The following is a 19,018-nucleotide window of genomic DNA, read 5'->3' on the forward strand; positions in this document are numbered from 1 at the left end:
TCTCCCTAAGTGTGTTTAACACATCAATGGCACGCGTCTTCCGTTAAAAAAAACCTAGTATTTCCACCGCGAGATAACGGAGGCAAGTGGGACCGCGTGATGCGAATCTCTGCGGTTTTATGCGGTCGCAGAGGGGCCCTCGAGCGAGCGAGGCGGTAATGTCCACCGCGTGAGGCAAACTGATTCCACATCGGATCGCCGTTTTACTCGCGAAAACGGCGGTCGTTTGCCATCCGTTCGTTCTTCGTCCTGGTCAACTCGGGCAAATATAAATTTAATGACGAGGGAGCGGGGAGGAGAAAATCATGGTGACCAGCGGACGTTGAAATTGCGTCGCTCCGTTAGCTTTGTAAAATTGCACCGCTGTGTCGTTGCGCGGAAAAAATCGCCGGAGTCAGCGCGATATTCGCCGAGAGTCGTGAACATTTGAAAACATATACGAATATAACATTTAAATTTGAAATGTGAAGTAGAAATGTGCAGTCATGTGCTTATATTAGTCTTATTGTAGATTTTTTTTTAAATAACGATCAAATAATTTCGAATTTTATTGCAAAAGGCACCACTACAGTAAAACAATATTTTAACGCGTTTTAAAAAGAAATATTTATTTGTTAATTGCAAAATCGGTTTAGCGTATTTCTGTTCAATTTGTAGGTTATTTAAAAGATTCCAGTAAACTGAATTTAATCGAACAGGAATGGCCAAAAGGAAAAAGTGAACTGTAAACTAAATTACACGTACAGGACACAACCGCATGCGGAGGTAATCTTACACAAACGTGCAGTGCGCGCGCCATTGTGTATACAAATTAATTTTCCGCTTCTATACCCGGATGTGTCAGACACAGCGCCGGTGGCTGTATCAATAAAAATACTCATGCTTTCAGTAATTAGTCTGTCACTAGCAGTCGCTAGCTAGAATAGACTTGACCCGTTTACTATCTAGTAAAATACCTTCCGCGACATTGTGAAATAACAATCTAGTCGATTTTTCATCCGGTCGTACAATCGCTGTCATTGTCATCCACGCGGACATTTTTCTCGTTTTACAGCAGACTCGCGTAATTTTTTTTTTTTTTAATAGACACGTGCATTTTCCATCGACAACTTTTCATCTATCTTCTCCACATCGCCCCTTTATATTTTACGAGTAGGAGTGATATATCACGAAACGCATTTATTTATAAATGATGCAATCTAAATTTTTTGCATTTTTAGCATTTTTGGCGAAACTTTTGCATATTTTTCGAAATAAAATTCATTGATATAACATTCATATTTGGAATAGCAATATTATTTACAGATTGAAATTCAAGATACAGTAGGTATGGACTAAAATGTAATTTTATATAATAGAAACTATTATCTTTTTGACAAATCTACACGTTAGTCATTTCTTATATCATAAAGTGTCAAAAAGATTAAATTATTATTTTACTCTTTTCTTTAATTATTATACACACATTTTCTAACGGGATACAAATATGATAATGATAAAGTTAAAGGGCTTTAGCGATAATAAATGGAAGTTAGACCCACAACCACATTTTACCACAATTTTGAATTTTTGTCCCGTCAGCTTGTGGCTCGCGATACGTAAAAACTTTCGGTCGGTTTCGCAAGGAGTCCTTTCCCAGGCTCTTCTTAAGTCTCGGCTGTTCGATCAAGTACAGGAAAGTTCTTTTGTTCATTAGAACAGAAAACTTTCGGTAGCCTTATGCGAGACTTTCAGCGAGACCTATTAGAGACCCGCTAATTCCGCGATTCGAAACTTCATATTCCCTGGCGGACGCAAAGTCCGCCTCGGTCCTTATCCCTAAAGGGATAAAGTTTTCAGAAATCCATTACCTTCTTCTCTTCCAACGCTGATCTGATGCCGCTTATACAACCGAATATCTCTGCTGCTACATCCGGACAATGTTTCCGATCTCGTGAAGTGGGATTGCCTTCCTGTTTTCAGGAAAATTTCACCGGAACTTAGGTTTCATTAGCACGAGAATCTCTCAAGCTAATAAGCATATAAGAACATATTCAGTTAGAAGAATTCCAAGTAAATTCAGTTAGGAGAAAGTTCTAAGACACATGTGTGACATAAATTTTAATCATTTCCTGATCATTCGATATCTATTAATTAAACTTTCAATGATGGGAATAGTAAGAAATGCAGAAATCGGGAATTATATATATTTTCCTTATCTTGAGTCGAATTCAGCAAAGTATAATTATATAGAGCTGCCTTAATTTTTTATATCTACGAAAACTCTGCACGAAAGTGCTAATTAGATTGGTGAAAATGAAAGGATGTAGACCGGAATAAAAATGCGCGGAGACTCACAAAAGCGTTCCAGTCAATTTAACAATAGTGAACTCTTCAGTTCCGCAGCAGCGAAAGAAACTTATTTTACTGTTGCTATCAAAAAGATTGTGTTTTAGATCATTTGTGTAGGAATTTAATAGTTTTTTAATAACTTTATACTCTTTAGTAACTTTATTTGGTTTACGTAGATGAATATAAGATTATTTTTATTAATATTAGATTAAGATTATATGATATAGATTTTGGCATATAAATTAGCACAGACATTTAATGCAATAATGAGATGTGATTGTGACACATGAATCTCGAATTTTTATCCGGTCTTACAAAATTATAGCAAGATGTTATTTAAATCTGGTATTTTTAATAAATTGCGGCTTAAACGATCATAATGTAACAGAATCTGCCCTGTCATCCTGACGCGGAAGAAAATGGATGAACCTAGGGTGCCAACGCACGACGAAATGAATTTGTCTCGGTTCCGTGACACCGTTTTCCATGGACGAGCTTTACTCCAGTTTGCGCGACGTAGAACTCGGACATGCGGCCCCGTTAGGATTTCCCATGCGGGACGTGCATCACGTTACATACTGTGCGGCATGAAATATGCAATGCTATCTACTGTTACCTCTACCGCGGTGCCACGACCTGTCTGCATCCTATTTTCGAGGCCACGATCACCGCCGTCTGACACTTAAATCGGGTTGTGCGATCTTATGTCTGTACTCGAATTCACTTTCATTACGAGAACGTATAATAACGTAACGTAATGAATGCCGGGAAATAATTTATTTCGACGCTATATTCAAATCCGTCGCTGTAGAACCATATGAAATCGTTGCAATCATTGATGTCGAAAATATTACAAATATAATAAAAATTTTCTTACATACAGATTAATGCATGCTTTTATTTTTTAATATTTTTATAATAAATAATGTACATATAAAAATTTTAGTTAAGTATTTTATATACTTAAATAAATTCTCATGAAAATATAAAAATGAACTTTGCGTGAGACATTCATGCTTGAGTCGTTGAAAAATTTCGCATATTCTATTTCTACCTATCGATTTTTCCGTCCCTATACAGACCTACGAGGTATAGACTAAACTCCATGAAAAACATCCGGACACACATTGCCAATTAAAAAGCCAATTTCCAACGGTGACCGTCCGTCGACTTTTCGTCGCTAACTATAATGCATTTTCTGCGACGTATAAAAGCTTTCGTGACCGCCTGCCTGAATACTCAGTTTATTCACAATTCTATTTTGCCACGTCGCCACAAAGATTTCCCGGGGAAATTTGATTGCTTCCTACTATGTACACAGTTTCGCACTCATACAACATTGACGCGCGTTGTCTCGTTTTCGCAGGCCTCGTCTCTAGCTGCGCTAGGCAAGCTGAGCGATAAACTAAATCGGTGCGTGCACGTTCACTGGCGCGATGCAATTAACAGCGTTCACAGGGTGCTCGACTGGTCTAACGAGCTCCACCACCTACGCTTCGCGACACATAGTCGGCGACAGCGTCAGCATTCTTGCACGATGACGCACCGATGCGTCGCGAATCGACGAATGACATTTTTATTATTATTTTTTTTAATTGACGATCGAGATTCGACCGACGCATTGGAGCCTGCAAAAATGTTATAACGCAAGCATAGAAAAGATACCATTTATTTTGATACTTTATATCAATAAAAAAATATTTGTTATATCAATACACGGATATTTATCCATATGTCCGTTTCATTGGCCATAACATTTTATTTTAAATAAAAAATTTTATGTTAGTTTATTTACAGCGTACTGCTACTGATATTTTGATTGCAATTAACATCTTTTAAATTAAATCGATAATTGGGAGAGAAGATATGTAAGGCGATAGATAGAAAAAATTTCTTCTCTTCTCAGCGTTTGAAGGATTATTTCTGTTTCCTGAGTATATAATATAAAGTGCTTTTTTGACGAAGTATTATTAAAATAATAAATAATAAAAATATGCGCGTATATTTCATAGTATATTTACACTTATTCGTACAAGCTTTGTTTGAGAAAAAGACAATTTTTGTCCTCCAGGCGTAGAGTTTATAGCGCGAACATCCTCGGATTGTCTCGGTAAGGATATCTGCAATTTCAAGTAAAGACGAGATGGCTGCTCAAACCGGACCGACCGCATGGAAGTCATTTGCGATTCCCAGACGCGCGAGTCTCGACTCCCTTCTCGTCTAACTTTCAGCCGAAGTCTGGTGGAAGACCGAGTGGGCGAAGAGGGAATAACGCGTTATCGCCGCGGATCTATGGTAACTGGTTTCCTTGCCGGCGCACTTAGGGCAACTCGCTAACGCCCACTAGCCCAGCAGCAGTGGCTGTATGTAGTAGGCGCCAGCAACAGATAAGGGCGCAGTCTATAAATTAATTAGCCTAAGTCTATGGGATGTGAAAGCCGCATGCGCGCGCTAGGAACCTATCTAAATCTGCATTAAGCCACCCCCGCCAGACGAGCGCGCGGAATTTACAGCAAGGTACGACATCGTCCCTGCTGCACTACTGCAGGTGCGACGACTAGAGCGTTAAGAAGACACGCCTCCTATTTAACTTGTTAATATTCCTCCCAGAGCACGCCTTTGAGATCGCGATTAGTGACCAATGGCTCCGAAGTACGCAAAGTTTCCACCGATGATAGACGACATGAGAAAAACTATGGGGAAAATATAATGATAAATTAAAACATTTGAATATTAGGCATTCATGGAGATTATCTTTCCGTAAGATTTGAAAGAAACGAGAAAAAGTAAACAGATAAAATAATATGTAACATTTTTATTTTACACGTTTTATATAGATTAACAGGTATATATAGTCTAAAACAATTTATAAATCTATTAAATTTATTAAAATAATTAAAATTTAAACACACTTAAATAATAGAAAGATTGAGAAAGAGATCGTATCATTAAGAACGCATTAAAATATTAAGATTAGGATTAACATGGACACAGAAATTATAACATAATCACGTGGTCTTAAACTTGATAAATAAATCTAAATCTTGTAAACTAAACGACGTAATAAGTATAATTTTTATATTACTGTAAAAAGAAAAAAATGTCAAGCTTATTACTTTGCAGTTAGTAGACAGTAGACTATAAAAAAGCTTTTGCAGAATTTTCTCTCGTTTCATAAGTTGCTAAGAAGCAGCGGAAGAAGAGCTGGAAGTATAATAGCATAATAAGAAGATTAACTTCGAATAATACCGCAAATCTTAACCCGGTATACGACTTTTACATTGTATGAGATACTATGCGCGCGATAATAACTTCGAGAAAGAAAACTTTGCAACAAGACGTCTCAACCGCCGAGACAATTTTACGCCATCTCGAGGGATGCCGTTGTCGTGTGACAGCGCGTCCCGAAGACACCCCTTAACGAAAACGGGGAAAAATAAATCAATTAAAAAGTCACGGCGAGAAACGAGATGAGGGGATCATCCGATATTTCGATACAAAGATTCTCCCGAAAGAAAGAAAAAAAAGTCTTCTAATGAGTATGAAACTTTATTGATAGCTTACGGAAGGCGTCACTTAATTCGATGTAACTTTGTCGTTACGCGGCCGCGCGAACGGCGAAAATAAGGAGATGGCGACGAGTCGCGATAAAAGTTCAAACGAGGCGGTTTTCCCAGCCGCGCCAACGCGCCACGCGGGGAAACGTGAGAGCGTCGTCGCGTCTTAACAATCGGAACGCTTTTCGAAAAACTTTTTCAATCTGTGCGAAAGTTTATAGTAATTTCCTGTGACGCAATTTGCGGAACTTCGGGCCGTTTTAAGAGAGAGCTTGCGAGACGGGGAACGCGAAAGCGGGAGGATCGTCGCGCCGCCGCCGTCGCCGCGCATCCATTTCTGATCTTTTATCCTCGAGGACCAGGACGGTCGTCGAGCCGCCCTTTGTCGCCCGCGAAAATTGAGGCGCCGGGGGTCTTATGAATATCTTATGAATGCATATAAGCCGCCACCACGGTATTACACGGTGTCGCCGTGTCCCGGATAAGACGCCGCCACTGAAAAATGGCCCTTTCTTACTTATCCCACGAGCCCTTGATGGGGGCCGATCCCGGCGTCGTCTCGCTGCAACGTTTTCACTTTTTCGCGCGTTACGCCCGAGCACGGCGGCTAATCTGCATTTAACATTGCGCCGCGACGGCGACGCTTTATCAGGTTGTTTATGCGAAATTCTCTTGCATTACGCGGACCAACCAGAAGCCACGTGAAAGGCTGAATAAATCTGTTACCTTCCAGTTCCTAATCCTTTAGATTTGTGATGGCTATTCATAAATATCACAAGCAGGATATTCCATCGTCCAATTTAAAAATTGAAATGATCTAATTATCGAGTTTAGACATAACTAAAATATGAGATATATATCTTTTAATTGGTAAAAATTGAAATTTTTCTTAACGCATTTGGCATAAACACAATTTGAAACAGTTAACGCAAAAAAGAAATTTCTTTGTATAAAAAATCTTGCATGCTTTAATTTATTACTAAAATAAAAATTATTACAAATTTTTTAAAGTGCAATGTATCCTTTGGAATATTTCTTGCTAACTTAATAAATTCCAGTTATTGTGGTGTTCTAATATCTCTTAATGTTATCTTTTTAATAAGATAACAATTTAGTTAACACAAAAGTGAAAGAGATTAATTTTTTAGACACGTGCGTATCTCTGCAAATGTCTTCGATAAATAACAACGAAGAAAAATATGGATACGCAAGACTTCGTTTCAGAAATGGAGAGACAGAGAAAGAGAGACAGACAACGTGGATTATCTCGATCTGTATTGTACCCACGTCGTGATAGATCGATATCGCGGATGGTTCAAATTGATAGCGGTACAATAAAAAGTTTTTACAACGTACGGACGTAAAAGAAATGCGCGCTTTGTAATAAATGGACCTGGGTATTATTCCTACGCGGATGTAAAATGCATTCTGTTATTCGCGAGAGAGACATATTTCTGTCACAAGTATCAAATGCACCGAAGCATGTTTTAATAACTTCCTTTAGTCTGCTGACTAAAATTAAAATACAATAAAAATATCGATGACTTTCTGGCTCTAAACAATTTATAAATGAATTTTCTGTGTTTCTTTAGAGGACAAATCAAGTGATAAATTAAATATGTCGTAAAAGATAGGGAGGCGATGAGTAGCAGGTGTGCGAGAACGAATTATTTTAGCTTGGTTATTGAAAGCTTAATTAAGTTGCGCATATTTTACTTACCATCCTCTGCTATGACGAAGTGTAATATGCAAATTTTGGTTTCATCTTGTTCCACTTTTTCATCGTGAAAAATAGTTCTCAACAGGAAGCGAAATTTTACGATCTCTTCTAAAATTTATACATACATGCTACATTTTTCATAAAAAATTCTGTTGTTAAAATTAAAAAAGTTATAGCCATTGTCTTGTAATTTTATTTTATTTCTATCATGCAAGTAGTATTATAAAAATTAAAATTCTCGTAGAAATTTTGTGTAACTATCAAATTCTGCAATGTTTTTTCCTGTGATTTATATCAGATCATATGATAGCAAAATTATAATTATATTTAGAGAGACTGTATATAATAAATATAAATGTGTTTTATAAATAAAACATAGCGGTTTAATGTGTTTTTTCTTTGAATAATAAATGAATAGCTTGAAACTTGATACATATTTACAATCTTTTGTAAATTGCATTTTATGATGTAAACAAGAAGCATAAAGGATGTCCGGATATCCAGGCCAAGACTCAGTCAGGGTCGACACTTAATGGTGTGATGAATTTTTACGTTGTTGCTTGTTTCTTCCAACATAACGACGACACTTTAGGCAAGTCGCATAAGTGATCGCTAAAAGTAATATAATTAATAATGGCTCATAAATAAGACATTGCACGTAATCTCTCAAGCAAAAGTTATCTGCGATTACCTTGTAATGCATCTTCCTTTACAGCTTTTTTATTTAAATGTACAAGAAGAATAAATCTAAAAATTTCTTCATTATTTTTTAAATAAGATTAAATAATAAAATCGTTCTCAGTTATATTTCTGCTCTTTAGTTGAGTATTTTTGTGATATGATACTCGCTACTAAAGCAACTAACGTTGAACATTAAAAAATTGTGAAGAAATATAATACTTTACTACATTTTTATTCAGAAAAGATCAAATTTAGATATATGTATACATATATTATATCAAGATATTTGCAATTTTAGTGTACAGTGCTGCAATTAAATATGTTATTAAGAAATAATAACTAATAAGAAATATATATACTATGGTACGATAGCGGACATATCATCTCTGCAGACGGACTGACATTTCAAAGAACAATCGGGACTCTGGCCGTCTTAAAAAGTAAACCCTCTTGGCGTGCACTTTATCAATTCGACGGACAATGGCGAAGTCGGGTATCGGTGAGAAGCACTTTGCAATTGCGGAGACAGGGATAAGAATGGATTTCACGAGCTTTCGTCCGGGCGGACCTTATGAAAAGCTCAAAGAGGATCCTCTCCTTTTCCATTTTCCGTGAATATACGTGGCCACGCGTCGCGCCAGCATATAGCGTGGTCTCGATACGTAAAACCGCGCAAAAGTGCTGCGCTACCAGGGAGGAATAAATTTAAATATCCCCGCGGCCCTTTGATATGTTAACGAGAACCGTCGCGGGGGCAAGGGGAGCGATATTCTTTGATAGCGATTCTTTTCGCCCCCGGCCCTCTTTTTCCTGAGATCTTCTCTTCCGGCCAGTCTTGTCCCTCAACGTCTATACATTATTTCTGACTTTTTGTGGTCTAGTCTATCCCTGCCTTCATCTCTCTTTTTCCTTTTCCTCTCTGCCTATCTCTATCACTTTCTCTTTCATCCCCCCGTTGGTATCTCCGTGTATAGCACGATTTATGTTTCCAGAGAACGCCTCGCTTCACCTGTGAACAAGTATATGCAAATGCCATCGGAGAAAAGCTAACTAGTTTTTCGCGCCCGCGTCTTTTCCTCTTCTTTTCGTTTCAGACAAAAAAAATTCTGTCTTCTATTTCTGTCACAGCCGTTGCTTGTGTTACCTCGTTCTTTCTCTGCTTTTTTTATTTACACTTTTTCTGTCAGTTCTTCTAGGAATCCAATTTACTTATAGTTCTTGCACCAAAATATTAATAAACAATTAATTAAAATTTAATAAAGGTTTAATAGACATATCATGTATTTTTCACGCGTAATTGTAATCTTTGATAATTACAATTAAATAATTATTTTAACGTTCGCTCGCAAAATTTTTCTGAATCAAAAACAGTCCTAATTTTTAAATTACATTTAATCCCGCTTACTGACATTTACTCTTAGTACAGTTTACATGCCTATTTCACGTAATACTTATTAACGTATGTACAAGCGACTCCCGCGGGAGTATCATTTGAATATTTAAAGATATCTTACCGCGATGCAGAACACAGTGAGAGAGTTCACGAAGCGCGTGCACAAAGATGTTGGAAGAAGGATGACAACGGGATTCGGTCCTTCGAAATTTTTTATCTCTCCGTGGCCAGAAGTCCCAGAGCAATTGTTTCGCCCGCTTCTCTTAGCGTTTTGTTCCTCTTTCCTTCCTGATCTCTTTGTTTCTCTTCTTCGCGCTCGCGAGCGTTATTCCTTGTGCGCTCGTGACATTTCACGAGAATGTCTATTCGCCGTACGTCCGGAACTCAGACGTGCTCGGCCTTTTTTCGGTTTTCTTATCCTCCGTCCTTATCTCTTATGTAATTCGTACCAGCGTAATTTGTAATTTCCTTGGCACACCAATGTGCCGCCTATCGCATCTATTTAACTACTTGTTGAGCACTTAACAGGAAGTATTCGGAAACCTGAAGATGAAATACTAATCGAATAAAAAGGAGCATCGAGCCGTAACAAGGTGTCAGTGTTAAAAATTCTAGTGTATTATAGTAAAAATAAGAAACGTTTCGGTCCTTTATCGGACCATGTGTCGCATAAAACTTAAGTCAAAGTCGGTAAAGTTAATTGAAAAAACGCATGTTTATGCCCGCGTTATCCATATACAAAAAATTATAAAAATGATCAAATTTTTAGTTTTCCAATAATTAACTCACAACTTAGCACCAATAAAGAGTATTTAGTTGTGATCGGTTTGAAGGCTTTGTATTACGAACTATTTTATTTTGTCTACGTTAATAGAATATATTACATCAATCATAAAACACCTTTTACTTCTCGAAGCTTTTTTATGGACCATCATGGAACGTACCAAACTGCATCTCGTATATGTACTCTGAATTATCCTATAAAATGCAAGAAATAGCTAATTGATCGGAAATAGCCATCTCGTCGCTAGATGTATCTATGTTGACAAGTACGATCTTGGTTTAATACTAAAATATATGGTTATAGAAGTCTCGCCAGTCAATTAACTGAGAGACACAAATATCGCGTAAAGCGATAATTTTAACTTTTTGTTAATAAAATTATTATATAAACCCAGGATGACGTGTATATTACGGTACATATTACCTTATTAGAAAATGTATATATATTGAGATGCATCGAGAATTATCACGCCTAAAATTATATATCTTACTTGCAAAATTTAGCTTTAATATTATTTTAAGGAGTTTAAATATAGAGATTTTCTAATAATTTTATATTTGATAGTTTATTAAAGTGTGCTCAAGTAAAAAGGTGCTCTCAATTATAGAAATATTTTTGCTCAAAATTAGATCTTTTATAAATTAATTTTTGAACATATATAGGGATAATTAAATTTCTTTTTTGTCGAGAGAAGTTTCATAAATGCTCGAGACTCTCGAGAGTCATTTATCGAAGAATAACACTTGTTTTTGTCAAATATGTTTTTAATTGCCTTGGCTCATTCAAATATAGTCAATATACGTAACATTCAATTTAATTGGTTGTGAAATGAAAACTGTCTCGATACGGTTAAATAAGCAATATTTCTGCCTGTTGAGAGTTATGTTTGATTTTTATGTCTATATACAATTTCAACGTTTTATCATCAATACATCGTTATATTAACAATCAGTTGGGCAAAAGACATCGAAACGCGCAGTGATCATGTCTCGTATTGGCATTTCAGTTACGCTCAATACTACATATAATATGTATAACGTGAATAATTTGACATTACTTTTAATAATACGGATGCATTAATGGTATGAACAGTAATACAATTATATAGTTATTATTTATTGATGAACTGAAAATATCTATAATTTGTGTTTTCCATGCTTTTCAGAATTTAGCGAAAAGTTTAAGAAAAAAAGGATTCTGCGCGTTAAAACTCTCTCGAGCATTTCTAGCAAAAGTGTTATACATATACTGCCGTATGTAGAAAAAAAATACAATTAGCCATAACATAATTTTATCATCGATTTTAACATGTTAGAATTATTCAGTAGTCATGAATATCGTACAATTTTTTTTTAAATAGCAACTATATAATTTTGCGGCAAATAAAGTCTGGAGCGTTTATACATACATATTGTACATACATAAATCTCAATGTTTTTTAAAGTGAGTTTTAGAATTAAGAAAATTTTACGATGTCCGCATCTTTGCTTTATTAAATATTTTAAGAGTATTTAAACTCTTTATACATTATTTTCCCTCAAAATTGATCTTTGATTATTACATATTATTATATTATAATTTGTAAATTACATCTCTCTCTCTCTCTCTCTCTCTCTCTCTCTCTCTCTCTCTCCCTCTCCCTCTCTCTCTCTCTCTCTCTCTCTCTCTCGCTCGATAAATTATTAGTGTCACAATAAAAAAATAATTAGTATTGTCTTTTCAAGAAAAATGACATTGGCTACTCTCGTGATAAAATATTGATGTTTTCTCTTGAAAATGTCGTATAACCGTCCAACAGCCGATAATGCATCAGACTTGTACCGCTTTTATACATGTTGGAAAAACTATCGTGCTGTTCTGCGATATCGCAAATCCGGGATAGGAGAACCAGAAAATATTTTTTGATACAGTCAATGTGAAACTACGTGAAATAAAAATACTAGTCATGATCGTACCCTCATGTATGTATACGAACCTATATATATATAAATATGCATGAAATATATTAATAAGAGGCTAGATCGGAATGGGATCGAGTGAGATAAATTTTGCTTTTTGTATAAATACGGGATAGCTGGTAAATCTAGATTTGCGTGTTGCAAAATAAGAATATCAATATTATTAATAAAATTATAATAAATCCGTATTACAGTAACAAATGTCATGGAAAAGGCGCGTTATTTATTAATATGGCGAATCACTGGAAAAGTAATCTGCCCTCATGATAGGGACTTCGTAGCAAGGTAGCCGAAAACCAATAACGCTGAAAATTGACTATATCATCTGCACTCAGGACGGCGGGAAAAATGATCGGCCCGATGATATTGCGCCCACGATACTCAATATCGCTTTTCCCACTCGCAGTTAACGTATATCTTGATAAAGTGAAATTGAGCCATACGGAAATCAAGTTTAAGAGTACAAGAATAAGTCTGAATAAAAAAGATCGTTCATAAATATCTCCACAGTAACTCGAGATAATGGAAATCATAATGAATATTAATATTAAAGTAATAAATCAATTGAAAACAAGGAGCATAGAGCCGCAACAAGGTGTTAGCGTTGAAAAACTTGTATTTATGATAAATTAATCTACAGACGTTTCGGTTTGTTGCTAGACCATCCTCAGTGTAGAATTACAAAACCGGTAAAAGAGTAAGATATAATACGCATAATTATAATTACAAAAAGTAAAATGCATAAATATAATTACAATAATTATGCGTATTGCGTCTTAATTACGAATTGTTTTAATTACAAATTTTTTATCTTTGACTGTCTTGTAATTATATTTATGCATATGATGGCTTAACTTCTTTGACTTTTCTGTGTAATTATAATTACGCGTATTATGTCTTAATTTTTTACCGTCTTATGTCTTAATTTTTTTGTAACTCTACACTGAGGACGGTCTATTAGTAACAGACCGAAATGTCTGTAGATTAATTTATCATAAATAAAAGTTTTTCAACGCTAAAATGCTCCTTATTTTTTTTAATTGATTTGTTAATTTTCTGAGCCTTAGACACTTAATTAAAATAATATTAATAAATAATAATAAATATAAATAATAAATATAAATAATAATATATATAAATAACAAATAATAATAAATAATTTATAAATAAATATAAATAAATCTTCTTTATTGGCTTGTCTTTCTGTAGGATTATGTGTGTGACGTATATTTTTAAGTATAATCTGCACTCCTCTTCTTGAATATTTTTAAAACACAAAAAAGAATCACAAGAAGAGAGTTACATTACATTGCAGCTACAGTTTATTCAGAAAATGTAATGCCTTTCTTCCATTCTTCATGTTTATACCGAAGCGAGAATATTACGTATAATGAAAACGAATGAAAGGAATGTTCAGTACACTTTTATTTTTCAATATAATCTCCACGCAGTTACGAGCTTATTTTACCACATGCACAAGTGGACAAAGATTATATTATATAAAAATGTGTGTAGACAGAAAATCTCCTTTAACTAAGTAAAATTTGTATATTTCCTATTAAAAATATTCCATGAAAAATATATTGCATCTCTGATGAGAAAATGAGAAATCATAAAATAATGGGGAAATCCTATCCTTTCTGAATTTCTTTACATATATCGCATTTCTCTATTAAATACTCTAGCCCTCCGAGCACACCTCTTTTTTTAATACGCCCCGGCCACACTGGGACGGTCGCCACTCCAGACGAATTCAAAGTCTCATAATTTCAATTAATGTACGTAAAAATTCATGAAACATTTTAAGGGTGTTATTAAAAAATATGCGTATGGTACAGAACCCGAAATGTGCTCGAGGAACAAAAATATTGTAATTTTTAGTCGCGATAAGAAATATACACCCATACTGGGGTGGTCTCCACCTTCATAATAATTTTCAAATGTTTACCAAACATAACTGACATGGCTTACAGCCTTTCTACTGCGCGGATCTTTGAGAGAAGGATCCAATTAGAGATCCTGGGCATTTTTGGATGGAAAGACACTGATCATAAAGCCTATCTTAAAAATATTGGGCCTTGAACTTTTGTTGGGGTGGCCGCCATCCCATGTGGCCTCGAAAAGCTATAAAATTTGAAATATAATTTATCGTATATAAATATATATATATATATATATTGTAAAAATATGGTGTATTGTATACAAAGATATATAAATAACAGAAACTTTTTATATACGCGTAGATTGTCTATATTGCATATGAAGTCACTTTAACTATCCAACTTTATATTCCTTCTTTACTTCTTGTTTTTTCCTCTGAAGTTTCATAACTTATCTATTCGCATATTTTCAATTCTTAAGTCAAATTTTATCACACTGTATTTTTACATCATTTCATTCGATTTATATTCGTGCACAAAGGCTTTCCATATGACTGCATTTGGTTGTATGTGTCGCATGTTAATTTCAGCTCGTATGTGCGCCGACCTCGTGCCTTAATCATAACCGTCTATGTCAAGATGCCTTGAACGAGACCCAGGGAATGACGCGCAGCGTCGGTTTTGCCTAAATAGTTACCGCGCGCAATATAAATAGATTAGTAAATTAAAGTATGTGAAAAAATTTTCTTTATACAATAGAAATATTTTGTTCTGTGTATGTGTTTGCATGTCATATTATGCATGCTTTAAAAAATACTATGACTTCTTCCTTTTGCAAGTACAACAGAACTACAGAACGTGCTCAGCCTTTACTTGTATTATGCATAATTCTCCTGACATAATAAGAAACCGTCAGTTTTCGCATTAAAAATTATTGCAGAATCTCTCTTTCTCTCTATTTTTTATCTCTTTATTTTTCACTCCTTCTCTCTACGTTTTCCAAACCGACAAATTGACATTTCCAGTAACGATCTAATCCTTTAGACTTAGCGCGAAATATCGAACATAGTCATGCGAACTGCATTCGCGGCGTTAGCACAATAGTGAATTCTTGGCAAAAGTTCGCGGTGCAGCGAAATGGGACTTGATTGTTCCGCGCGTTTTCCAATTAGTCGCTCCTCTCCTTACGCCACCGTGTCGCCTTTAACTCTCGACATGAATAAATCGTCGCGAAACTCGTTACAACAAACGTTTTGGTGCCTCGCTTTGAAACGAGGAAGTTTACTGTAGTTGACGCGATGTAATGCGAATAATTTAAAGACTGAGTATGTTCCGTTGTAATTGAAAAAGAAAGAATTCATAGTATTTTTTAAAGTAGGCATAATAATTTGTAACCACATACATACAGACAAAATATTTCTATTGTAGAACAAAAATTTGCTCACATATTCTATTACTATTCAATTTTCTCAAACTGTACGTTCTATGCCAATGCATCGCGATTTAAGAAAAAGTGTTATGAATAAAAGTAACACTTGTTCAAAGCTTTTCTGAAAACACACACACACAATCAATCATTTAATAAGCAATATATCTTCGTATCTCTTGTATCTTGTATCTTGAGATATAAAAGAATCCATTTAGGTACTTAAAGAAATATGTTTCAATTTGATATTTTATATAATATAATTTTAAATAAAATCGTTCTCTTTTCTTGTTGCAGTTTGGATAGAGATCAACCGTTCACCTTTCAGCTTGGTGTAGGACAAGTTATTAAAGGATGGGATCAAGGTCTTCTGGATATGTGCGTAGGCGAGAGGAGGAGACTGACGATACCACCTGAGCTTGGATACGGCGAAAAGGGTGCTGGAAATGTTATTCCTGGTGGTACGATGACATCTTTTCTCATTATTTCTAAATTTACTTCATGTTTAATATTTATATTAAACATGTTTATATTTAATAATTTGATATTTATATGTAATATATTTGCATTGAGAGGTTTGCGTATCTACAAAATTATATCGCTTAATCTTATATATAATATGCTTATCCTATATATAATTCTACATATATAGGGTATATATAAATTAATAATAGATACTATAATTTTACCACTCTTCTATACGCTCGCGAGCCAGTGTTTCTCTAATTGTTCCCAAGTTCTTCTGTCAATCGAAACACGCCCCAATAGGTGTATATTCGACAATCAACTGGACTTCAATAGTGTACGTCGCGATTAAATGGCGTCACGCTGACGTGAGCATTTTTTAAATTACACGTGAGACCATTTTTACGCGCGCGAAAGGATTAGCGTGGAGCCGGTGGAGAGAAAGGGGAAATGGACAGTACCGACAGGTCGATACAAGGGTAGTCGTTAGTAGCAGAATCGAAGTCAAAAATGCAATTGCACGGAAATCCAATAAAGCATCAACCATTAAATTGAGCATCGTTCCCTGGCTTTCGGCAACGGCGGGATCAACAAATGATAAACGATTTGCCTTTTTCGCAGGGCCCTCGCGCGCGAGTAAATCGCTTGTTACGCTCTAGCCTCTCTGTTTATTTTTTAATTATTTTTTAATTACATGATTTCTCCACGGGTTTATTTAAAATCGATGCGTACTTCAACTGATTAAATTATGATAGTCTCGCGAATCTGTAATTATGACGATTTCATTGAAAATCACTGAATAATCACTTTTTCGACTAATTTTCATCGTAGAAACATTGAAGTATATAATAATATTTAATTGATAACTAAATATATTTATTTATATATAAAAAATGTATTTGCATAAAAAGCAGAAAAAAATCAATGTACATAAGTGCTGTAATTAGCAATACAAATATACAATTGCAATTGTATAATCAATTCTACAATCACATTTGCTATGCCTCACGTTTGTTATGCAGTAGCTCATTATATACATGTATGTCAAGCACGAATTTACGCGCGTTTGGCGAATTATTGCCATCGAAATGTCCTTCCTCATAGAATACGATGATAAAGAAGACTAGAGGGAAACGCGAGGATTGGAATATTCCCATCATCCCTCTCCATTTCTCACGTTCAATTTCCACGGCGACAGTGGCCGGTTACACCGAGCGGCGCATTATTATTCGCCGTATTAATTTCACTCGTTTAAGTAGTGAATAATTAAGCGCCATATTTCATTAGGGCCAGCTTAATCGCGACGGGACCATCCATAATTAATGGCTGGACGTGCCGAGCGCGCGTATGCATTCTCTACCGCGCCGAACACTTCGTTAGCCCCTTCCCCTGCCGAATTTGCTGGTCATTGTTATTTCGGACATCTATAGACACCATTATTGGCGATCGAATTTCTGTGTGTATTATTATTAACGTTTGGCCGTGCCTAGGTGTCTGTGTGTGTAGTGTACGTATGATTAATTATACGTTTGTTCAATTCTAAATTTAACAATGTATTTTAGGTTTTTTTTTGCTACACAATTAGTATTTTTAAATACCGAAAACTTCACAGTGACAAGTTGCATTGTATCATTATTATAATTACCAGAACTTGGTAGAACTTTGGTAGAAAAATTATATAATAGAATGCTGTGTAAAAGGTATGATATACTTTTTATTATAGGCAGGAAGGAGGGGAAAATAATATTTTAAAATAAACGAACTATATTTCCACGAAAAAATTAAGTTGTCCACAATACGACAAGAAAACATTTTAAGCAATGCTAACATTAATTACATTAAAGGGCTACTTCAAAGAGAAATAACAAGATAATGCAGAGGAAGATATTTATAGTATGTAAATTTGTACAATAACCATTTAATTACAATTAAATTTTCTTTTTTATAAATTCTTAGCAATTTTTTAAATTATTTTTTTTCTTTTCTATCTCTATTGTTTTTATAATTAGACTAAACTGTGAATTAAAACTTGTATTATTACGCTTTTTTATTATGTCTTTGTGCATATAGATACACTTGTCGATTTGTCACTTTACTCTGTGTACATATATAGTCTATATATTCTTCACATACATCCGCCAAAACGCGTAAAAAGCTTTGTGCCTGACAGCAGATCGATGAGTTCTAAAAATGATTTACGAGTATTTGCCAAATCGAGATTAATAGTATTTGCAGAAAATGGATAAACCTCTCGAAATGGGAATCTTCTCGCATCCAGATTTATATCAAACATGCTTTTGTCCAGTGCGTTAAATCATCCAAGATATTAAAAAATACCTTTGTTTCACAAAATAATTTTAATTTTAACAAAGCGAATAAATAAGGTTTGAAAAAAGACATTTGAGAAGATAAATTCTTCTTCGAAATCTTGTGCTTATTTAATCTTAAGCCGTACTAAAAATCTTACAACATTTATATTAACAATATAAATTTAATACTTTAATTGATAAGATATAAAATTTAATATCTATTAATTAAAAATTATCTGTTCTAAGAAAACTCTTTATTTTTATTGTATTTACATTTCCATAATTTATGTACATTATGCAGGCTATTAACATGAAAGGTTATTGTTGATTTCAGGCGCTACTCTTACGTTTGAAGTCGAGCTCATGAATATTAGCGATTCGCCCCCAACCGCCAACGTCTTTAAGGAAATCGATGCTGACAAAGACAACCAATTGTCCCGCGAGGAGGTGAGAGCAATGGCAAGATCACTTTAAGTTTTTATTTGGGCCATTTGTGGTGCTGGTCGTAGAGAAA

At 35.0% G+C, this 19,018-nt stretch overlaps 1 protein-coding gene across 2 annotated transcripts in view; it reads left to right on the top strand.

The window, feature by feature from the left end:
- Fkbp14 (peptidyl-prolyl cis-trans isomerase Fkb14) overlaps positions 1 to 19,018 on the top strand; it is a 65,022-nt gene that overhangs the window by 43,907 nt on the left and 2,097 nt on the right. The window contains exons 2-3 of one of the 2 annotated variants that reach the window (XM_071772663.1): positions 16,028 to 16,191; positions 18,839 to 18,963. In XM_071772663.1, the coding sequence (XP_071628764.1) occupies positions 16,028 to 16,191; positions 18,839 to 18,963 (289 nt within the window). The remainder of the gene's footprint in view (positions 1 to 16,027; positions 16,192 to 18,838; positions 18,964 to 19,018) is intronic. The other variant, XM_071772664.1, reaches the window with a different exon arrangement.

The sequence above is a fragment of the Temnothorax longispinosus genome, chromosome 3 (genome assembly GCF_030848805.1).
Source record: "Temnothorax longispinosus isolate EJ_2023e chromosome 3, Tlon_JGU_v1, whole genome shotgun sequence".
Lineage (NCBI taxonomy): Eukaryota > Metazoa > Arthropoda > Insecta > Hymenoptera > Formicidae > Temnothorax > Temnothorax longispinosus.